The following is a 25,937-nucleotide window of genomic DNA, read 5'->3' as shown; positions in this document are numbered from 1 at the left end:
TGTAAATTTAATTTCTAGATTATAGAGAGAGATACGTATATTTTATAATTATCTATCTAATATTAGTCTATCTATTTCGACGCATTATTAAATAAAAAAATGAACATTTCTCTAATTCTCAACCCCCATGGATTACAAATCCTTTTACGATAGGTTTCTTTACTTTCTGCACGATAAAGCTTATTTTTATATGTATTTTTAATTGCGCTTTAACACATATACGGTATTTTCCAGAAACACTATTCATCTTTTACGTCAAACTTCCCTATTTTCGCAAGGATGTGAATATAAATAGCAAGTAAACTTTAACGAACGAAAAAAAGAGTCAACAATCTCAACCAATTATATACAAAAAACGTATTTGCTTCGTAACAAAAAACGCACGTATAAAATTAACCTTAATAATCAAATTAATGAGAGAATAAACATTCGAAAAATCGATCTCGTCGAGCGACCCGATTTTACACGATCGAAAAAAAAAAAAAGAAAAAATTCCTCCATGAAACGCTACGTCAACGAAAATTGGACTGCCCGTAACGCTTGCCTTAATCATCACCTAGATCTCTCCCCTCGCATCCGGCTTCTTCTTATCATTAACGCTGCGCGAATGACTCAACTAAAGAGGACTATCAATCATCCTTAGAAGATATGCGGCGCCAACTGTAGCTTCCAGAGGGAGACCGGTCTGGCGAACACCGTGACTTGACCCTTTTCTTTGCCGCCGACTAAAAAAACGTACAAGGGCGCCGGCCCGTAGGAAGGGGTCTTCGCGTCAGTCGCGTCCACCGCCGCCACCTTCGCTCTTTGCCTCTCGGCCCTCGACGCACTCACCGCTCTTCTCGATGGCGAACTTAACGGCAGGCTCTTCGGTGGCGCCCGCGGCACCCTTCTGATCTCCTGAAGCTCCAAGAGTTCCGCGAAGGTCTGCGAAGCCGACCTGCCAGGCTCGTCTTCCAATACGCTGTCGGGGGGACTGTTGAGCAACTTGGCGTATTTTCCATCTTGTTGTTGCTGCTGCTGCTGCTGCTGCTGCTGTTGCTGCTGGTGGTGATGATGGTGATGATGATGATAATGATTCCTCGTCTCGTCCAGGCCGAGGTAATTCGGGTTACAGAAACCGAACTGACCCTCTCGTATCGTCGACGAGGCGACGATCGGCCTGTGCGGCTTGGATCTCTTTCCTGACAGCCAGTCGTCGTCCGCGAGCGGATCTCCCGGGCTCCTCGCCTCGATACTCGCGTAATCCGACGTCGATTCCTCGCCCTCCTCGAGATCGGCGAATCTGACGGACGCCGACGTCGGGATCTTCGTCGTCGTCGGAGTCTTCGGCGTTTGCAGAGCGGCTTCGTAAAGGTGCGAACTGTAGCTGTCGCCGCGGGTGGGCTGGCAAGCTTGGTGCACGGCCGCGAAGTCTCTGCAATAAATGTATAATGTAAAATGTATAACAACAAACATGTATATAATAATTAAATGTGATATTTAATAAATTAAATAATCCCCACACTGAGAAAAATCGTTTGATTGAAGACGTATATGATTGAAGGCATTTTGGTTAAATTAAATAAGGATTTCTAATTATCACGATAAGACTCGATTTTTTATAACTAGAACGTTTATTAGATTTTATTATAAGGATTTAGTTAGTATTTTCTGGTTGGATCTATAAAATTTCTTGTTACATTAATTTCTTTGCTTGCCATTAGGCGATGAGCCATTCTTAACTTAACTCGTATTCAATATTTGTCATGAAATGTATATAAAGAATTAATATTAACATTCAAAAGTCCAAAACAAATTCAAAGTATATTTTTTTTTCTTACGAGCAGTAGTGCCAGAAAGAGGACGCTAGCTCTCTGATTGTGTGTGTTTGAGCTGCATCCTCTTCTTGCATCACTGTTTATCAATTTAATTTCTAACAAACTGAATTTAAAATAATTTATTCAATAATCTGGATTGAATTTATCTAATAATCTTGTTGAAATTCAAAATATTAAATAGACTTTTGAGATTAGATGGAAAAAATTTTAGACGACTTGGTTCTGGCGAGTTTAGTATTATTAACCAGAAAATTTGGTAAATTTAACAGGAAGAAATTAATCAGATTCATCTGGTAATTCCTACAAGAATTCTGGTTCATCCATTTTTTAGCAGACATACTGGTTGAATCTACCAGAATTCTAATTAATGCAACCAGGTCTTTTTCTCAGTGCATTGTTTATCAGTTTAATTTCTAACAAACTGAATTTAAAATAATTTATTCAATAATCTGGATTGAATTTATCCAATAATCTTGTTGAAATTCAGAATATTAAATAGACTTTTGAGATTAGATGGAAAAAATTTTAGACGATTTGGTTCTGGCGAGTTTAGTATTATTAACCACAAAATTTCGTAAATTTAACAGGAAGAAATTAATCAGATTCATCTGATAATTCCTACAAGAATTCTGGTTCGTCCATTTTCCAACAAACATACTGGTTGAATCTATCAGAATTCTAATACAACCAGGTTTTTTTCTCAGTGCACTGTTTATCAGTTTAATTTCTAACAAATTGAATTTAAAATAATTTATTCAATAATCTGGATTGAATTTATCCAATAATCTTGTTGGAATTCAGAATATTAAACAGATTTTTGAGATTAGATGGAAAAAATTTTAGACAACTTGATGCTGGCGAGTTAAGTATTATTAACCAGAAAATTTGGTAAATTTAACAGGAAGAAATTAATCAGATTCATTTAATAATTCTTACAAGAATTTTGGTTCGTCCATTTTCCAACAGACATACTGGATGAATCTCCCAGAATTCTAATTAATGCCACCAGGTTTTTTTCTCAGTGCACTGTTTATCAGTTTAATTTCTAACAAACTGAATTTAAAATAATTTATTCAATAATCTGAATTGAATTTATCCAATAATCTTGTTAAAAGTTAGAATATTAAACAGATTTTTGAGATTAGATAAAAAAATTTTAGACGACTTGGTGCTGGCGAATTTAGTATTATTAACCAGAAAATTTGGTAAATTTAACAGGAAGAAATTAATCAGATTCATTTAGTAATTCTTACAAAAATTTTGGTTCGTCCATTTTCCAACAGACATACTGGTTGAATCTACCAGAACTCTAATTAATGCAACCAGATTTTTTTCTCAGTGCAGCAAACACCAAGTAACATTTATACAACTGTTAGTTGTAATTTCCTACTCAACAATATAATTGTTACATGTTATGCAACTGTTACATAACAGTTATATTGTTGAGTAGAAAATTACAACTAACAGTTATATACATGATACTTGGTGTTTGCTGGATTGTTTATCATAATTATTTGTATAGATGATTACCGCCTCTCTTCTTGAACCTCGATGAGTCTCGAGGTAGGCGGTTCCTTGCGCTCCTCGTTGTCGCTGTTCTCATCCGGATCTACGAAGACTAATCTGGCGGCCTCTACAGGAGTGAGAACCGGCGTTGGTAACGTCAAAGCACGAAAATTTGGCACCGAAATAGGATCTCTGGTCATACCAGAACCGCTAGTATTATTGACATTGCTGACGTCAACCGTTCTTGTCGTTCCCTCCGATACTTTTTGCCTTCGACGAGCCAGAGTATTGGCACTGCGTGACTTTACCATCCCCGTGGAAGGCTCCACGACTTCGATGTCCACTTGCTGAAAAGGATAGTACGTGTTTGCCTGCGCGCAGGCCTAATTGACACAAGATTGCTTATCGTTATCGGGATATTTGGGTGCTTTATTTACCTCTTGAGGGCTCTCCTCGTTATCATCGTGTCCACTGAGAACCGTGTAACTACATTTCGTCGGATGACTGAGTCGCGATAGATTTATTTGCGATAATTTGGAAATTTCCTTGAGAAAGCTCTGGCGAGCGGAGGGGATCTCGTTCGGCGACATTCTGTTGCTCGATAGCCTGGGTCTTTGATTCCTCGGCCTCGGTTTTGAATTGTCCATGCTTGTTCCGCGAATCAATAGTTCGGACACCGCGAGGGCGACGCTTTCCGCCCTCGGCTGCGGTTTCGGTCCTGGCACTGACAACTTTTCCCAGGTTTCTGTGCCTGTATCGAAATATTTCATTTGTAAAAATCGCGAAAATCTATATAAAAAAAGTTGTTAAAACCGATACTGGTTTTTCAAATCGGCATACTTTTTTTTCTGCAAATAAATTTTACAATATGTTAAAATTGATGTAAATTTTTTATTAATTAATTTTTTATTTGATAATTAATTTATTAATTTATATTTTGTTAAAAGTACTAATTTATATTTTATTTCATAATTAATTCGATTATTAATTTATATTTTATTTCATAATTAATTTGATTATTAATTTATATTTTATTTGTTATTAATTTGACTATTAATTTATATTTTATTTGATAATTAATTTGACTATTAATTTATATTTTATTTGATTATTAATTTATTAATTTATATTTTATTTGATAATTAATTTATAAATTAATGTATAATGCTTTGCTCGTTTTTATGTTTAAATTGGTATAAATTAAATATGTTTAAATTTTTAAATTCGTTTCATTATTTTTGTTATTACATTTTTATTATATAATTTTTATTTTAATTTATTTTATTATATAATTTTTGTTTTCTTTATATTATAGGACCTTGCCTTCTTTAAAAGCAGACTGGAAACTGAAATAATATTAAGAAAAATATAATATATAATCTATAATAAATGCAGTTTCAAAATATCTGTAGATATATTCTCATTCTAAGCTTTCAATTAATAGAGCAAAAACAGAGTAATAAATTTACTTCTTCCCTCCATTTATCACAAGATTTTTATAATGATATATAAAGCGATAAATGTACCAAAATGGAATCTCCAAAGCTCGTTCGTCGCCAAACCGCCACTTTCACCCCCAAAGATCAGCATGCAACTTGGCAGTCTGCAAGCCGCGTGGCCATGAAGAGGTCCAGGGCCTGGTTTGTTCTTCAGCATGGACCACGAGGCGCTGTTGACGTCCCATCGCCAGCAATCGTTCCTCTCTTGGAGATCCGTCATTCCGCCATAAATATACATCGCGTCACCGTGCAAAACCGCCGAGTGCTTGTGCCTCGCTGCCGGCCCGCTCTCGCTCGACGAGAGCAAATGCCAAGATTCCGTCTCTGTAATAGGATCGAATGAGTCAGAGCTGCTGCAGAAATTAGCGAGTTATCGTTATTTATGAGCAGTGTTTGCTTTAGATAATTTCAAAATTATCTAGATAAAGATAAAGATAAAAATCCGTAAATTTATCTTATAGATGAGATAAAGACGATTTTGCTTTTACTTAATCTAGATGAAAGATGAGATAATTATTGCGATAATCTAGATAATTATTTAGATATTTTTGTTTATTTTAGAAGACTATAAATATTTGTAAAAAATGTGATTATAAATGGGATATTAAAATCATAAACACATATTCTTTCTCTTTTCCTAAAGAATATTTAAATAATAGCAAAAAGGTATATAAATGATATGATAAATATTTATTTATTAATTTATATTTATAATATATTTATAATATATTTATAATATATTTATAATATATTAATAATATAATAATAATATATTTATAATATATTAATAATAATAATATAAAAAATATATTTTAAATATTTAATTATTTAGATAGATTTTTAGAAGGTTTAGATTTTTGGAAAACTTTTTTGCATAATGAAAACGTCATCTTAGACAATTTTTAAATAAGATGACATATATTTTTCATCTAAGATAAAGATACTTTGTATCTCTTCATCTAGTTAAAGATGAAGATGATCCATTTCTTTATCTAGATGATTATCTAGATAATTTTATCTAGATACCAGCTGTTTACGAGATACATGTGACAATTACCGAAATGGAAGGCCCACAATTCGGAGGAGCTGCCGCGTAAATCTTGGTAACCGCCGTATATGAGCATCTGTCCGCGATGTACCAAGGCTGTGTGACCTCTTCGGCCTCTAGGAACCGCGCAACCCCGTTGAGCTCTCACTTTTCTCCATACATTCGTCTAGAAAAATCACAGATGGAGTTCAGCTTTTCATTACACGTTATATTCCTTTTTTATTTAGAAGAACTTACTTTTTTATATATATAATTATAGACGAATTTGTGAGATTACGATTCACACGTTTCTGCATTTTCGTTATTCGTGAATGTTGTATGAATTAAGGGCGGCCAGTAACAAAAGGAATAAAGGCCACTAATTTGCGGCCCTCCAATTTTGCTGTCTGAATAGCTTCGGCTTTAACCCGTGGGGCTGCAATAATCGTCGCTGCCACAGCCACTGAATAGAGATGCGGAATTACGCTCTTACTAGTTTGCAATGCGAATTCCGGAAAATATCTCATGCAAAGTGTACGCGTTATGGTAGGATTTCGCTTAATTACTCGTTAGTGTAAACGTGTATAATTAATTTAAGTTTCCTGAGTTTAATTTGAGTTTACCATTTTTATAGTATACAGTTAATACACAATTCATAAGTTCTCTAATAAAATCGAACGAAACAAGGCGTTTTATCGCTTTTTTGTAAATTTAAATACAAAATAAATATTTAATCGCGTTAATAATTCGTTTTGCATACGGTATTTATTTCTACAAGTCGAAACGAGTTCGAAATGATGCAAAAGATATCGCGGCAACTGCTGTATATCAGAACCGTAAAACGCCCCCATATTGAGTATTTTAACTGAAACGCATTCATAATTCAAGCTTTCATCCAGTCACGGAAAGCAGCTGGATGAAGGAATGCATGCAATATGCAAAATCACTGGTACTAAAACTATAACGTGAATCTATTATGAAATTATGATGATATATCGCGCTTGAAGACGGAATAATAAGAGATATTATTCGATTCATCATCAAATCTTTTTACAAAATTACATATATCTGACGGAAATATTTTATCAAGTTTCAGACGAAGTTTTATATCGCATTTTATGTGTGTATACGATATGTGGAAAGATTTTTTTTCAAAGATTTGTACGTCAAGTTTTAATTTTCACAAAAATGTATCATTATATTAGGTAGATGAGATAAGCAGATTTATTTTTATCGCGCTGTTACCTTGAAACATTTTCCATGAAAAGCGTGTCAGAAGAGACTACTCTTGGCATATCCTTTATATTTACACATATCGATGAAATCAATACATCGAGCCCTTTTCCCCGCCCGGAAAAAGATTTATCGCTCAATCTAGCGGAAAATTCTTATGTGCATATATATTAACCGACATTTTAGAAGATAAATCGCATTTTTTTCGAAATCGAGGTTGGAATACAAAAGTAATGAACATTTTCTGTGGGTCATGCGACTTCCTAAATACATTCGACAGGATTTCTAATCTAAAACAGTTCTGTAAGAATAAAAAGTACATGAATTTCCAATAAAAATTTCTCAGATTTATTTAAGAGACGAGACATTAACCAGATCGCGTTTTAATCTATCAACTTTAGGGAGGTATTTTACGCCTATGTCTATTTTATCGTACATTGATACACACACATGTCCCAAAAACACATATAAAATCAATGTAAATATTATTCCGCAACTGGAGATCCAAGAGACTTCTGATTGCTACATCAAAGGAATGAGAGCGGCGTCCATCTCGCTTCGAGAAATTTATAAATATATTTATCGCCCGCGGGATAGACATGAATATCTCACAAACTCATGAATATACGCATATGATCTTTCACATATGCGAATAGATGAGATGTCTTGCAGATTTTTGACGAAAAAGTCGCTAAAAGAATCCTAAAAAAAGCTAACAAATTTAATTCTCATTATTTATTATCTCGGAAAACAACATAACTTTCATTATCATTCGCATATCTCAAAGATAATCTTTCTTCGCGAATCTCAGATATAAAAAAAAAACAAAGAGTGGTAGATATGCTGTAGAATACGCGCGTTTTCTTCCACGTTCCATCTGCCGCTTAAACGAGGGAGTGTTTTAATGAAGTACAGAGGGAAAGTGAAGGAGACAGGGAGAGGGAGAGAACGAACATGCCGAGCAACCCCTCCAGCTTAACCAATCAGGTTTGCCTGACGCATCCGAATAACGCGGATTTCAATAATACGGCGAACAGACAGGAACAGTGGAGTAAGAATACATACTCGTATTTCTCCTCCATGGCCCAACGATTAAAAACAAAAGAGTAACCATGGTAATCCAATCAAAAAATCAAAAAAATCTTTACACGAGACGAAATTGATTGATACTGAAAAAATAGTTTGAGACATTTTCCTTATTTTATTTAGAAATCCTCTCTTCAATTACTCGCAGCTGTCAAATTTTATGTAAAAATGTGCGTTATATCAGAAAATATGGAATAAATATATAAATATGTAAATATATAAATATAAAATAAATAATAAATAATAAATAAATAATAAATAATAATAAAATAAATAATAAATAATAAATATAAAATAAATATATAAATAATATTTACTTGATCCAGTATTATATTTTCCCAGACCACAGAAATCGTTACGTAACAGATTGTTAAAATAATATGATGAATGAATCTTATTCGGCAAAAGAGATAATTAGTCATTGCTCACAAAAAAAGAATCAGTGTAATCAATTTTATGTAAAACCATATAATTTAATAAGAAATTTGTTGAATTTGATTTGATGAAATTTTAATGAGTTTATAAAGTTATAACATATATATGGCAAATTATAGATTAGAATTACACTTTTATTTGATTTTATATTAAATTATATATAAAGAATAATAATAACTTTTTAAGAGAGCTTGGGACCTCTTGACATAAATAAAAAAACACACTCCTTTATCTTCGTATAAAAAAATAACGAATGGATGTTGAATCGATGACGCGTGATGTTTCGTATCTTATACGGGCTTATTAATTTTTAATGCCTCGCACGTGAGTGACGTTACTCTTGGGAGATTGAAACTCTGGCTGGTTTCAAGGGTACGAATCAGAGAGAAAGCCTGTTAACACCAGCTGTTGCCAAAAACCACCCTCGACTTAAATTGCTCTTGAAGGTCCCGCGAAAGGTGAGCTGTTTCTGCATATTGTATGAAATTAGAGGCTGTGTCAGCAAATGTTAACACCACGAGAAGAAAAATAGAGAAATCATCATAAAATTTTACAACATTATCTGTGGGACTTTCTTCTATGTTTTTTGAAGTATATTTTTTTCTTGAATTTTATTACATTAGTAATAAGTTTTATATAAAATATGCTTATGTCCCTTTTTTAGAATTAATATTGATTAATTCACTTTTAATTTCTTTTGGGTTCTTTTTTCATCTTATTTGAAAAAAAAATAAAATTGGAATTTCCAAAATTTTAAAAATTTTCTCCTTACTATTCTTCTGTTCATAATTATATTAAATTTGTAATTCATATATTGATAATAATTTAAATTATATAAGCTCCTTATCACATTACATATCCATTAGCTGAAAATTGCTTGACGATTGCTAAGATATTATTAACCACGTCGATTAATTTGAGATCTGATACTGCGACTATATCTATGGATCGATTGCAAATATCTCCGGAACTACTGGAAGTAATGCTATGAATCGCGTGTTTCACCGGGAAGATATCTCGTTCATCATCGATGTCAATGCATTGCTGTCATTCTCTCGAGACATGAATGGAGCGTTACATAGACATTCTCTCGACAAATGGACGCAATAGGTTGAAACGGAAGTTCCAATTCCCAGACAAGAAAATTCAATGTTCGACATAGTCGTAATTGTAGCCGATGTCTTATAAATTTGTCCACAAATGTACGACGAAATTTTGCATTAAAAATAATCGTTTGAGGTATCTTATAAAATATTATCTAAATGTTTATTCGCGAAGATAGCATTCCGCAGAAATTTCGCATTGAATTCGTTATCGAGATTTAGTTAAGAACGACCATGCGATCTGATTAGATGAGGCGATGGGCAGCCTCCAGGCAGCCGCCATTGCCGTTTTAGTGATCAGAAGGAGGGCCTGCACCCTCTCGATTTAGCAAACGAGACGAAGGGCAATATTGGACGACTACGTCAAAGTTGATTGACAATATCGCGCATCGATGCCTCTACCGTTCCCTTAAATTTGCGGAAATATATATATATCAATTTTTGAAATTATGATATAACCACTTCAATTAACACGTTGATTAAATCATATAATGATAAAACATCATTTTATCCTCTCTGAAATTATATTTCCCGCGATACAAGTAGCGCAAATTATTTGTAACGTTATTATAGATTCTATTAAAAACAAAATTCTTTGTTGAAATTAATAAAATATTATAAATTAGCTTATAAATAGCTCTTATATAAGAAATTTATTTTCAGGAAAATTAGATTTTCATGGAAAGCCTGGATTTCTTAGGGATTTCTTTTGAATTGAAAAATCAAGAATTTTGTAAGAAATTCTCTCTTTGATAATGTTATTTTCATATTTTAAACAGTTGATAAGTAAATAATGTATTAAAAATAGTCGTTTTAAACAGTCGATAAGTAAATAATGCATTAAAAAAATATATATGTTTACTTCTGCTTATATATTCAATGTTCTACGGAATATTAAATGCAGTATGTATTCTTTATTTCTTTACCCTTTTTTTTAATTTTAGTGATAAAAAATGAAAATGTATTATATAAGTAAAAAATATTTATCTTACAAAAATTATTCAGTTATTTTAGTTTTAGAACATTTACAAATCTAACATTTGAAATTTAAGAAGCTATGCATTTTCCTTTTTATGAATAAAAAATATTAAAATGCACAATAAAAAAATTTATTTTAGGAAATTCATCAAGATCTTTAAAATATTTTTTTATCTGAAATTTTCAATAATTTTAAAAAATATTTGAAAAATCTGGGGCGGAAGAGGACAAAAAAAACAAAGTTAAAAAAATCAAAAAGGAAAAGAAATCAAAATAAGATACTAAAACTATCAAAGATAGCGAGATATAAAATTTGAATTTAATTTAAAAATTTAGAATGTAAAAGCTAATGTATTGATCTTATATAGCTTTTCAGAATTAGCGAAAGTTCAAAGTTCAATTTAATTTAATTTCTATTTCGTTTCTACTTTATTTCTTAATTTAATGATCGATTGTGTTTTGTCTTAATTTATTTTCATTCATTTTCATTGTTTTTCAACTATAATTGTAACCGGAAGTCATCCAAAGTCGAAAAACAAGAATTGGAAAAATAAATAAATAATAAATAATATTTGGAACATCAGGGAATTTTTTTACAAGATTTGAGTAGACATTCTGTAAGAATAGCAAATTACTAAACATATTTTCATAAACCGAGTTTGATCGATATCCGCACAAGATCACTTTGTTTACGTCGATTCTGAGCTTCTTTACCCATTTCGTAGGATTGATTTTCCGCACGCGAGACGAGACGTCTCCCTCGTAACCGGAAGAGGCCAACCACCCCGTGTCATTGCTCGTTTCGCGTCGCGCTTATTATCCTCCCCGAGGAGTGCTTGACACCGCGAGGAGAACAATAGGATAACTGTACAACAGTAGATGAGAGAGAGAATTTCTACACGTGCTCGATCTGCGTGAGAATCGCTCTATTGGTCGGATAAGCTTCCTTCCGGTAGCTTATCACTCGCTTGTCGAAACCACCTCCCTCTGCGTGTCACTTAAGAGAGACGAGGAAGGCAAGTGACATACTGACGTGCAAAACTCACGGCCGTTGACGCTATCGATTAAGCGACATTTCTCAAGGGTGCGATTCTTCTCGCTCCCCTCGACGCGAAGAGGATCTTTGAGAGCCTCGTCAAAACGATACGATATCAGTTATCACGATCGTTATCGAAAAGCGTCAATTTTTATCAGCGATTTTTATCAAGAAAAATTTCTATATTGTTACCTTGACGTTGTAAACCCAGAGGGGGGTTTCCGTTCCGGCGGAGAAGCCCAGTTCACCCCCGAAAACGTAGAGGCAATCCTTGTAAGCGACCGCGCTGTGTTCCTGAAGAGCCGGCGGTCTCTCACCCCCTGGATACAGTTCCTCCCACTTGCTCTCCGCTGAAAGAGAAACACGTGAGTCACTTCCGGGCGACATTTTCGGGTTACATGCAGCTATTACGAAGAGTGCGCGAATGGACGAGAATGCAAGAGAGCGAGTTTTTCTTCTACTGCACTCTCGTTACATTTTAATGGCCGGCTTCTGTCGCAGCGACGTGTAACACAGGCCTGCGAGGTTTTTGTTTTTAAGATGCAATAGTGATTTCCGACGTAATTTTGTGAGCTGAATTCGAATCTGGCCGAATTTGCGTAGCACGTCACATTTTTGAGTAATTTGTCATTGAATGGCTCAAAAATCGCTATTTTGGCCAATTTCATGAATTTATTGCGAGGAAACCAAATTTTTTGAAATATTTTGCCCAATGGCATCATATAATACTCACTTTCGCCTTTCAAATCCACTTTCGATTACCGCTGCACGATTTTTTTTCGCTGAGATATATAAGTATGACATTGTAAGAAAATTTACATTAAAGAAAATTTATATAGACATCAATATGGTAGAGCCATGATCTTGAAATTTGAAAAGATTGACATATGTCAGGTTTGGTTGGCCAAAAAAATATTGTAAAGAAATGTCTAATACAGTTGTTACACATTTTGATAAATTTTCCTAAATTTTATGCCTTTTTATTGTGATTCTATTGTGATTCTTTTATTGTGATTCGCCATATTGGATGCGCCATTTCAAAAGGTGACAGAAGGTATTTAAAAATATATTTTTACCCTAATTTTGATTCGTAGTGAGATAGAGAGATGGAACGGTTGATTTAGAATGGCTTATTAAATCCTTATGCATGACCAGTCTTATAACTTGTATATCTGAGCGAAAAAAAATCATGCGGCGGTAATCGAAAGTGGATTCGAAAGATAAAAGTGAGTACTATACAATGTCATTGGCAGAAATATTTCAAAAAATTTGGTTTACTCACAATAAATTCAATAAAATTGGCTAAAATAGCGATTTTTGAGTTATTCAACTACAAATAACTCAAAAACCTGACGTGCTACGCAAATTCGGCGGCCAGATTCGGATTCAGCACACAAAATTACGTCAAAAATCACTATTGCATCTTAAAAAGAAATTTTGACCTCCTTTTTTGCAGACCTGTGTAACCCGTGTTTCCAGTTTTCGATTGCACAGGGTGCGAGAATGCTTTTCAGCTCAATAAGAGCCATGACACGCGTTTACAGAGCATGTAATTCTCGTACTTTATGAAGTGAAGTTTGCACGCTATATTTCCTTGTTGTGAAGTTGATAACTGCGTTTCGCATACGAGTTAAAGAGAGGTATACAAGACGAAAATAAGTAGAGAATTGGGGATTCAAAGGAGAGAACTATTCAATTATAAAGCTTTATGAAGAGAATATTTTAAAATCTGCCCATCTTACCCGACCTAGTTAATAAAACAGATATCTGAGCTATCGTGAAAAGGAAGCCAGCGCTCCCCTCAGGAAATATAAAAGCGAAGAAGCTCGGCCAAAGAGCACTTAAATTTGCGTTTTTTTATATTGAACGAGAGAAATATATTTCCTTTCCATATGTACTGAATATCGGAGTGAAACTAAAAATATTGCTCTCGTCAATTATTCCTCCCTCTGTTCATATATTAAACTCATTTCAAGCCTCCTCTTGAACCTTATTCGAGACAATAAAAAGAAAAAGAGAAAAAAAGGGAGAATTTTTTATTAAAGATAATCTTTTTTTAGATTCTAAATATCTTATTTTTTTAAAAGAATTATTTTTATATTCTCTTATTTTTGCAATCATCCTTAAAATTTTTCACGTTACGCCTTTTTTTCATCCCTTAATCTTCGTTCTTTCCCTTCCATTTTGCATCTTTATTCTTCATCCATTTCTTGAGAGAGAATAATAACGTCCAAATATAATAATAAATAAATAATAAAATAATTAATATTAATATAAATAATTATATTAATTATTTTATATTAATGAAAAAAAATTTTAAATTTTATATTAATTATTTTATAAAATATTAATATAAATAATTATATTAATTATTTTATATTAATATAAAATATATTAATTATTATTATAATTTTATATTAATATAAAATATATTAATTATATTAATATAAAATATATTAATATAAAATAATAAATATAATATAATAAATACAAAATAAATAAAAGAACGAAAAAATATCTATTATTTGTAAGTGACATTTGCATTAATATTTATTATGTAAGTGGATATCCGCGATTGTTTTAATTTTTTACCGAAACGTGCTCGAGAACAAAGTCTCGTAAGAACCGTAATGTGTCGACCAAAGTACCTTTAGTGCCGCTAGAACGATACTACAGATGCTCGACATTGATTACATGATACACGTGTCGTATCTAGCTTCGGCGAAACAATATCTCCTTTTGTCTAGAAGCATGCGCTGCAGAAATTGCAGCATGTTTTTTGATGCAAGAAAGCTCCGGCATTTTGGGACAAGAGGGTCTACGTGCTTTTTGTACAAACAATTTAGCTATTAGAGCACTGTCTCTCGATAAATATTTTCAGAACATTGAGCGAGAATATTGAAGACATTTTCCTCGTAAAAGAATATTAAATAAAGAAAAATTGAAATTTTCTTCTTACAAAAATAAAAATATATACGCGATCATTAAATTAATTTTTATATTTCTTCTTTCTCTTTTTCCAACATTTCTTTTTTTCCATCAATTAAATTTTCTCACATCTCTCCTGATATATATTCCCTGATATATATTCCTTCAGGAATTGCCTCTTCCAGTATTATTCCTCTATTTTAATGATAAAAGAAAATGCAACAAAAACTAAGTTCCACTCACAATTCTCTTCGGGTTATCGCAATATTTTTGCAAAATCGAGTGGAGCGATACAGACCTTTAAGGGGTAGACAGCTGAAAACACATTGTTTGACCCGAGAAATGAAGCATCAACCCTTTTTTTGAAGCTATTTTAACATTCACCCACGCACAGCCGAACAATAATCCTCTGATTAAAAATCCCGCTGACATTGACTGCATTTTATAAATCACTGTCTTTCTCCCGATTGTTTCGTTAACATAATTAACATTTGTAATCTTTCAGCACTAATAAAGTTGCTATAAATAAAGCAATTATTAATTCTTTATTAATTAAGTGATTTAATAATTATTGAATTAAGTGATTGATTTGATCTTGTCTAATCAAGATATTTTGGACATTAATTCAAATATTTAAATTTTATAGTTTAATTCTATTTACAAAAATATTCTTTTATTTAAATTTTTTTCTTTTTAATTTCATTATTAATTACCTTCTTTAAAATGTATTTTTACAGGTTATTTATAGGTTTATTGTAAATGTATCTTTTTATGGTGTACTAAAAGAATTTTCTTTCCCGCGTTTATTCTTTAATAAAAAAAAATACATTTTTATGCATGATACGCAACAAAAAAGTCCTGATTCGAATAATTGTTTGAGAACGACATAAGACATTGACATCTCCTCGTATTAGAGAATGGTTAAAAGCTAGAAGAAGGAAAAAAGAGGAAGCTTCCCCCATGTCACGTAGATAAACCACCGATTATGGCTGGGCGACGCAATTAATTCGCGTATGTCTGATCTCCGTGGAAACACCACGTAATTGTGGAGTATCGTCTGTCCGGATTTACTTGATGTACGTGGGCTTTAATAATGGTGCATTATTGATCAGACTGAACCCCGTTCAAATTCCGTCGCGCACCCTCGTTCCATGGGGTGCGTCGGCGGATGCGATGGGGTGCCGCTGGTCAGAGAAATGATGTTCGTATTGTATCGCGTGCTTCAAACTGCCAAATATCGTCATATTACTCTCTCCCTCTCTTTATATATATTTATATATTTATATATTTATATATTTATATATTTATATATTTATATATTTATATCTACAATCAATTTCCTCTGAATTTTCTACATCTTCAAAATAACATAACGAAAGATCCAGTGATGAATAATAAATCCCAGCAAACACCAAGTAACAGTTATATAATTATTAGTTATAATTTCCTACTGAACAATATAATTGTTATTTAACAATTATATAACAGTTATGTAACAGTTATATTGTCGAATACAAAACTATAACTAACAGTTATATAACTGTTACTTGTTGTTTGCTGGGATCATAAACAATAATATACGATGTCAATATATAGGGTATCCCAGATCACTCATACACCTCTTTTAAAATGAAAATAAATGGCTTTTTCAAAAATCACGAACAATTTTTGAGTAAATCGGGTACGCTCTATCAAATGATAATATTTTCAAATTTTGATTCCGACCGAAAATAAATACGAATCGAAAGTTGAATTTTTTAGGGGAACATGGTATTTTTTTATTACAGATTCGAATTGTACGTGAAAAAATAAGAAACTTTTGTGTCAAACGATTTTTCTAAAAGTGCCTCTGTCAATATTAAAATTGAAGTTCATTATTTTATCACAGTTACTGTCAAGGTCAATTTTAAAATTGACAGACCCACTTTCAGAAAAAACGTTTGATACAAAAGTTTCTTATTTTTTCACGTACAACTCGAATGTGTAATAAAAAGTACCATGTTCCCCTAAAAAAATTCGACTTCCGATCCGGATGGCGTATTTCCGGTCGAAATCAAAAGTTACAAATATCACCATTTGCTGGAACGTACCCGATTTACTTAAAAATTGTTCGCAATTTTTTATAAAAGCCATTTATTTTTATTTATTGTATTTTAAAAAGGGTGTACGGGTGTACGGGTGGTCTGGGACACCCTGTGTATATATATATATATATATATATATATATATATATATATATCAGAGTTGGCATGTTTTAAACAATGTGTTTAAAACTGTTTGATTAAAAAATGTTTAAAACAGTGTCCACTGTTTTAAACATTTTTGTTGGGTGTACGGGTGGTCTGGGACACCCTGTGTATATATATATATATATATATATATCAGAGTTGGCATGTTTTAAACAATGTGTTTAAAACTGTTTGATTAAAAAATGTTTAAAACAGTGTCCACTGTTTTAAACATTTTTGTCTTAAACTGTTTTAAACTATTGTTTAGAACCATTTAAAATATCACAAATAAAATATTTGATTATTTGGAAAAGAAATTGTAAAAAAAATTAACAACAAACAAAAACTAATAGATGTGTATGTTGCAAAAGGTTTTTATTTTAGCGTTTTTAGTTTTTTATTTATATTTATGTAACAAATATAGATATAAAAATATAAATAATAAAATAAAAATGATAAGATGGGTATTTTAGCAGAATATTTATTTTTGGATATTAAATAACAATCAATACAATAAAGATTACTTAGAAAATATTGACTGACTTTACATTTTACATTTTAGCATTTTAAATTAATAGTACATAACTCATAGCAGGTAGTTCTAAAAAAAGTTCTTCTTTTAAAAAGAAGAATTAAGGTTTTTTTCTTTTATTTAGAATTATTTTTCTTTTATTTAGAATTTATGTTGAAAGTTAAGCATAAAACTACTTAATAAGAATAGGGAAGGAACCAAAGTATTATATATTAAATATTATTAACTAGAACTTTTTTTTAGAACTACTGACCTGCTATGAATTATATACTATTAATTTCAAATGATAAGTATAAAATGTAAAGTCAGTCAATATCTTCTAAGTAATCTTTATTGTATTCATTGTTATTTAATATCCAAAAATAAATATTCTGCTAAAATAATACCCATCTTATCATTTTTATTTTATTATTTATATTTTTAATAGCGTTGTCAATTTTGGCAACGTTATTTACAGTTTAACGCTAGCGAAAAATTTAAATATTTACACAGATCAAAGCTATTAAGTATTTTTTGTTTAAAACATGCTTTTTTTATTTAAAATATGATTTTTTTACTTTACTTAAAAACACAAATAAAACGAAAAACATTGTTCAAAAACAAGTTTTTGTTTTAGTGTTTTTTATCTATATATGTAACATATAGATATAAAAATATAAATAATAAAATAAAAATGATACGATGGGTATTATTTTAGCAGAATATTTATTTTTGGATATTAAATAACAATCAATACAATAAAGATTACTTAGAAAATATTGACTGACTTTACATTTTACATTTTAGCATTTTAAATTAATAGTACATAACTCATAGCAGGTCAGTAGTTCTAAAAAAAAGTTCTTCTTTTAAAAAGAAGAATTAAGATTTTTTCTTTTATTTAAAATTATTTTTCTTTTATTTAAAATTTATGTGAGTTAAGCATGAAGTTACTTAATAAGAATAGGAAAGGAACCAAAGTATTATATATTAAATATTATTAACTAGAACTTTTTTTTAGAACTACTGACCTGCTTATGTACTATTAATTTAAAATGCTAAAATGTAAAATGTAAAATCAGTTAATATCTTCTATGTAATCTTTATTGTATTGATTGTTATTTAATATCCAAAAATAAATATTCTGCTAAAATGATACCCATCTTATCATTTTTATTTTATTATTTATATTTTTAATAGCGTTGTCAATTTTGGCAACGTTATTTATAGTTTAACGCTAGCGAAAAATTTAAATATTTACACAGATCATAGCTATTAAGTGTTTTTTGCTTGTTTAAAACATGTTTTTTTTACTTTACTTAAAAACACAAATAAAACAAAAAACATTGTTCTAAACAAAAAGAACAATGTTTTTTGTTTAAAATAAAAAAAAAACAAGTTTTTTGCCAACCTTGGTATATATAAGAAATTGTAAAGATTCTCACCAAGGCTGTATCGCCAGAGATCTTTGAGCGGCAGATTTCCATTTCTACCTCCGAGAAGATACACGTGACCTGCAAGTAAGGTAGCGCTATGTTTGCTCCTCGAAGGTGGTGCCGGTCCATTTTCGGTGCCGGCTGCGGTAACCGAGCTCCACATTTTCTCCCTGAAAAAAATAATATCACATATAAATATCACTTTATCGAGTGGATTATGTTGTATCGAAGGAAGAAATCACTGTCGGAGAGAGAAACACTTATTATCATTAAATACCTTTCATTAAAAATGTCAACAATATTGTACTTCTTTGAAGCCAACAAAAAGAGGTTCGAAGAATTTAATTTAATAGATACATTGATCTGGAGAGAGATGGTTATGTAATAATAGTATTGATTCCTTCTAATCTTTGTGATATTTATTTTCCTGCGTTTCCGGATGTTTCCTTTTCTCTGCAGAATTATTGTCCACCTGGGAAACAGCGGATAAAATAATAGACATTAAGTACCTCAAATGTCAAACTCTTTATCAAGTCTTTATACTTGATGATTTAGGTAACGAATAAATCGATTGCAATTTGCCTTTATCCTCGCAATGAGTATGTTTTATTTTAATGCATTCGATTAGAATTTGAGTGATAGTTAAAGAGAGACATTTACAATGCATGCAATCCCGAATAATCCAAGAGGATCGAATTTTCATGGAGGGTGCAAGACTAAATATTTACCGAGTCGAGGCAAATAATTAATCGGATCTGTCTGGAAGTTCCGTCGACAATTGTCACGCGATCGCGTTTTATCGGAGCTATACTTTCTGGAATAATTGTTAGGAAGTGAGACATTGATTGGATTTCAAGAAATACTGCTCAGGTGCAAACGATTTGTAGATCGTTCTCTTAAAACGAGGGAATTGCTGATCGCCACCGGCCATTCCCAAGACGCTGTTGCATTAGTAATACATCTCTCGTGCATCTGTTCCAAGGTAATCAATTTCCGCGTCCCTAGGTTCTTCATTCAATTTACCAACGATTTTTTTCAGTACCTTTAAGAAACTCCAGCTTTCTCCCCGAGATTTTTAGCGTACAAAGTATGTGTATATTTTACGAGATTTTTTTCACAAAAATACGAGCACAGTAAAAAATTTTGTGTTAAATTTAATATATTTCACATGTCCCAATTTATCCACTCTAATTTTATTGTTAATTTAACAGAAAGCAAGTATGTAAATAAATAATACAAGTAATATGTTTAAAAATTAACACAAACGTGTAACACTTAAACTTTATCTGGAAATAAAGTTTATGTTAAATTAACATATTTGTAATGTTAAATTTAATTAAAAGAAAATGTTATGCTTACATTTCTATGATAAATAACAGAAGAGAGATGTCGATTTAACATATGGAAACTGTTATAGAGAGAAAAATAACACAACTTATCTGTTCATTTTAACATATAACATATTTCATCAAAAATTCGTGCATTTACATATTAATTGTGTTGTTTTAACTCTTGGAAACGGTGAATACTAATTCAACGCAGAAATGTCAAAATAACACAACGATAATATGTTACATTAACATAAGAGTATGTTAAAAATTTAACACAAAAGTTTTTACACGAGAAAATTTTAACAGAAATACAAATTGTTTTTTACCGTGAGTATATCTTATGCTTCTTGATCGATGTAATTAATTAATAGCGTAATATTTTCTCCTGAAAATGTGTCTTAATGTCCGTCGCGCGGCACCCTACCCCATAAAAAACATTTTGTATTTCTGTTAAAATTTTCTCGTGTAAAAATTTCTGTAAAAATTTTTGTGTTAAATTTTTAACATACTCTTATGTTAATGTAACATATTATCATTGCGTTTTGACATTTCTGCATTGAGTTAATATTCAATAGAGTTAATATTCTGTTTCTAAGAGTTGAAACAACCCAATTAGTATGTAAATGCACGAATTTTTGATGAAATATGTTATACATATGTTTCAATAACAGATAAGTTGTGTTATTTTTCTCTCTATAACAGTTTCCATATGTTAAATCCCTTCTGTTATTATATCCCTGTTGATCCCTGTATCCCTTCTGTTATTTATCATAAAAATGTAAGAATAACATTTTCTTTTAATTAAATTTAACATTATAAATATGTTAATTTAACATAAACTTTATTTCCAGAAAGTTTAAGTGTTACACTTTTGTGTTAATTTTTAAACATATTACTTGCGTTATTTATTTACATACTTGCCTTCTAAATTAACATTAAAATTAGAGTGGATAAATTGGGATATGTGAAATATGTTAAATTTAACACAAAATTTTTTACTGTGTATGTAAGATTCAATTAGTCGAAGAAAGTAAAGCTCGGCCTTCGATATTGGCCTTATGAGTTTCCGCCTATATCCGACGCCAGAGCTCGAGATTCAATTATAGTAGCTGCGAAATTGAGTTTCAAGGACGAATGCACCCTCACGCTTGCCGAACATACGCAATACGCAAATACATAGTCTCTCGTGATGCGATTCGAGGTAGGCCATCGCGATACAAATGCAATATTTCCCCAATGGGAGAGTTCGTTTCATACGTGGATCTACAGGTCGAAGAGAAAAAAAGGATGATCCGCACAGGGAGAGTACAAATTGCGAGCGTGTTTTACCCTGATAAGATTTTTCACGATTTATTTTATTTTTCAATTGTAAAAAAAATGTTAATAAATTATTCTTTTTTAATTAGAAAGAACAGGATTGCTCTTAATTTTTGAAAAATTAAATAACAAGAGAATTTAAACGTGTAATCGTATCGTCAGAAACGGTTCTATTAGCGAGACGTTTGGTAATCGAAGATTCGAAGCGGTTCGGATTATTTCAACTTTTATCGATATGTCGACTTTTATCTCGTATTTTTTCACAGATCAGTGAGCCAGCGCCCCATTCCCCTCCCCTCTTTTCTCTATCGCAGGATCTTTCAAAATACGGAATATATTGCTACACTGAGGGAAAAATTTTTTTAAATCAAATAAATTTGATTTCTTGAAACTTTTGCTTTAAATGCAAGGAATTGTTTACTTCATTTAAGCAAAAGTATTTAATTTTAATTAAATATGCATGTTATATTAAGTACATTATTTTCATTTATATATTTTTTTATATTTAAATATTATTTTTGTAAAATATATACTATAATTTATTAAATTAAATATATTATTTTTTAAAATTAAAAAATTAAAATTAAAAAATTTTAAATTTTTGGGAATAAAAAATGCATTTTAATAAATATTTTGTAAAATTAAAATAAAACTGCATATTTAATTAAAAATTATATTTTTTTAAGCATATATATTTTTTTAAACATATGTAAATAAATACTTAACTTAAGCAAACAGACGTTTTGAATACAAGTAAATACGTGATTAGTACCCATCGAATAAATGGCTTTCTTGAGTTAACTCAAATTTTTTTATTTCAAGATAATTTTGTCCTCAGTGTAGTAAAGATTTTATAGCAGCTGTTACAGATATACACACACGTACACGCACGTATCTGAATATATCGGTGGATTCCATCGGTTTGGGGCGAGAGAATGCCATGCGATAATGTCCCATCCAGATTTCGGGAGCCGTCGGTGTTTTTTGCACCCCCTCGATATACGAAAGGCTCGGCCCAAAAGCTGGGATTAAATGCGCGTCACGGCAATTTTTCAGCGATTTCACGGGATCGACTTCGGGATTTGTACGATACGCAAAACGAAACCCGAAGATCCTTTCCTCTCGGAAAAATTCCAGGCGGACTGTCCAAATGTCAGAATCTCAGTTTCCAATCGAGCTTGATTGACGCAAAATTTTCGAGAATCATAGAAATATATCTCTTGACAAACGAAAATGATAAAAATGCGTTAAATAAAAAAATTGAAGAATTCTTTTTGACATTTAAATAAAGTGCACTATATCTCCAAGAAATTAAATGAAACAGACGAGTCATCATTTTTATAATTTGCGATAATTTTTTTAAATATATTTTAATCTATGTATTTTTTCTATGTAATTTTTATTAAATAAATTAAATAAAATATACCTGCAACGTGATCAAATTTAAAAGCCATATACTAAATGATATTACAAGCCATCTTTGAGAAAAATTTATTTTAATACGATATTGTAAAGCGAATTTTTCCATTTACAGTAGACGCATCTCGAAAGCAAAGCGATCTAATAAATTCGAAATATCAAACTCATAATTGTTTCATCAAAGGAACGAGTTCTTCATCAAGACAAATGGCAAACGCTGCTATAGCACTATTCAATTGATAAATATCCCATCATTCTTGATGAGAAAACAAGACCTTAACCGCGAAGAGACCAGCTTAGATTAGAGAGTCACGCGGACAACAGACGTAGAAGACGACTCGCTCCCCTTTCCGACGGCGTTACCCTCTCGTGAGAGTTGAATTAAAGAGCCGGCAAAGGGAAGGGATTCGAAATTTAGTCGAGTCTTTGCTCGACATCGAATGTCACGAAGATGAAACCGGCGATCGATCAATACGTCGGTTTTTCTTTCCAAGGGGGATGAAGACAGAACACTTGACTCTGTAGGCAGTACTTTTTAAAAATCTAAAAACATGTAAACTCGATCGTACAAAGCGATTTATGCGTTATATGTCAAGAAATACATGATTCAGAAGCCAGTTGAATACTAATGCACAGAGAGTGTATTTATATAATTTAAGCTCGTTCTCTAAACTACTGTCTCTCAAAATTTTACTCCAGTACTCGATCGATTTTTCTTTTTAGGAGAAATAAAAAGAGAACACTTGACTCTGCTTTTTTTAAAAATCTAATAAAATGTAAACTCGATTATACAGAAATGAAACTGTAATTAAACTATAATTTTACTACTCCATTGTCAGTATTGTCGATCAATATTATTATTATATAATAATGTTATTATGTAATAATAATAAAAATAATAATAATAATATATTTAATAATAGTAATAATAATAATAATAATAATAATAATAATAATAATAATAATAGTAATAATAGTAATAATAATAATAATAGTAATAATAATAATAATATTGATCGACAAGCTTTATATTTATAATTATAGCAAAGCTATCATTTTAAAATGCATTATACATCAAGAAGTGCATAACGAGAGAGATCACTTGAATAATGATGCACAGAGAGTGCGTATTTAATTTTAGGCTCGTTGATTACGCAAACTGATGAGACATTTTTGAAAATTTTCCTACTCCATTCCGATATCCCTGTCGCAACTCTGAATTTACTTCAACTACCTGACTGTTGATTTGGAGCGTTTACATAAACGCTCTCTTCTTTAAACAATTCGAGAGGGCGAACGCCCCTTGCGTTTCGTGCAACCCACGAAGGACCGCTGCTAAAAGAAGCGCGATTCTTGTGCAAACAACTGCGGTAGTTCTCATTATCGGATCCCTTTGTGCCGGAAAGAACAGCCTCTAATCTGCTGCATATCTTAAGGGACGCTCGTCGTTAGTGTCCCCTATTTAAATTTCAAGTAGCGAACGCACGGCCTATGTAAATTGCAAAGTTAACTTGGCGATATCATATAATCTCATGATTCGATGAAAAAGTCTTCAAATAAACGCGCACGTTTATTTAGATGTCTATTGAGATACAATTTTTTTTCTTCTCTTAATTTATCGCATTAATTTATGCATTTACCGTTTAAGAAGAGTTTAAGATGCATCGTTGCGTATAGCCGCTAGAACATGAAGAACATTTTCCACCGAGGTTAAGGACACCGTAAGTAGCTACTTTAGCCACGTGACTTGCCGTGATGAAAATTTATACTGCCTACTGATCTCTCTTTTCTCCTATTGAGATTCTTTATCGTTCAATAGTAGATTTTTCTATGTCACTCGGTGAAAAAGATGTATCGAAGCTACCGTAAACTCTCAATCGTCTCGAATAAAATCACGTAATTATGAGATACATACATCTCCTTCGGCCAATAAATTTTTTCGAAGGTCCCCCTTTCTCTTTTTTTAATAAATTATAGGATAGAATAGAGAGGTATCTAAATTCAGATGAATTATTTGGAGCTTTGACAGAAAACGATTAATCTGATATTGCAAATCTGTTCATCAAATTAATTGCGAAAATCGATCTGAGCATTACTCTACATCGATGAGATTAATTTGTTTGCGCATGTGTTGCATGTAAAGCTTCCTTTTTCAGACTAATACCTGAATCCATCTTACTGTACGATTCACTTTTGCATCAGCGATTCTGCCGCCAGTTAACAAGCTTACCTCTTGCCTCGGTAAATCTTCTATCTCGTTAGCCGTGGCAAACGCAACTCGTGACCCACATGCAATCGGACGATTAAAGACTGCTGAAGCACACGCTGCACCACACAAAAGTCTCATGCATCTTTCTCACGATCTTCCCCGACGCTGCATCCAGCTGCACTGATAGCGACACGAGATCTAAGAGTATTTTCCACTGAAAACCGAGGTACTCGAGACGAAGGTCCCCTTAATAATATCTCGAAATAATTCCACGTTCACAGAGATAACGCAGAATTCTAATTCATCACTCAACGCGCATCATCCTGGGGACGAGGCGTTCGAATCAACCGCGACGGCTGCCCAGATTCACGAAAGGGTTCAACGAACCCCTGTCGCGCGTATTATCGAACGTCAGTTTTTTTCGCGCTATTATATCCGCTGCGCCCAAGCCTCGTATCATCATCGTTCAGTTCGTTCAGTACCACCTCGCGAACATCCCCATGTCGACTAGAACACACCACGCGCCCCAGCTGCATCGGACCCGTATCGTTCCCTCCCGATTTTCGTTGATCAATCTGCCCATTTGCCAAGATTCTAGGATGACTAGGAAAGGGCCATCCGGAGAAAAGCAGGCTACTCGCCGCTTGTTTTCTCCCAAACTGCGTCCCAGGGTCGAGCACCTACCTAGCCGAGTCCGTCATTGGGGACTCGGCGCAGGCGCTTCGCAACCAGCAACCCTCGACCCCTCGCGCCATCGAGTGAGGGTGGCCGAGGGGTGGGGGAGTTGAATACAAGCGTCGGACGAACGCCGCACCGAATGAACCTTTCGAACGACGAC

General features: G+C 32.3%; 1 protein-coding gene across 2 annotated transcripts; it reads right to left on the bottom strand.

Annotated features, from left to right (window-relative positions):
• Nucleotides 1-54: 54 nt before the first annotated feature.
• Nucleotides 55-25,746, bottom strand: LOC105258058 (host cell factor 2). Of its 2 annotated transcripts, none has more exons than XM_011269118.3 (8): nucleotides 25,121-25,746; nucleotides 18,833-18,993; nucleotides 11,913-12,070; nucleotides 5,880-6,036; nucleotides 4,850-5,146; nucleotides 3,761-4,074; nucleotides 3,348-3,694; nucleotides 55-1,414 (listed from the first exon to the last, which is right to left on the bottom strand). In XM_011269118.3, exons 2-8 carry the CDS (start codon nucleotides 18,984-18,986, stop codon nucleotides 640-642), a joined length of 2,202 nt encoding a protein of 733 aa, XP_011267420.1. In that variant the 5' UTR covers nucleotides 18,987-18,993; nucleotides 25,121-25,746; the 3' UTR covers nucleotides 55-639. The 2 variants fall into 2 exon arrangements, with proteins under 2 accessions (XP_011267420.1, XP_011267421.1); XM_011269119.3 differs by having other exon boundaries at nucleotides 3,348-3,670.
• Nucleotides 25,747-25,937: the final 191 nt, after the last annotated feature.

The sequence above is a fragment of the Camponotus floridanus genome, unplaced genomic scaffold (assembly GCF_003227725.1).
Source record: "Camponotus floridanus strain SB8 unplaced genomic scaffold, Cflo_v7.5 scaffold36, whole genome shotgun sequence".
NCBI lineage: Eukaryota > Metazoa > Arthropoda > Insecta > Hymenoptera > Formicidae > Camponotus > Camponotus floridanus.
This window is presented reverse-complemented; position numbering and strand designations above follow the sequence as displayed.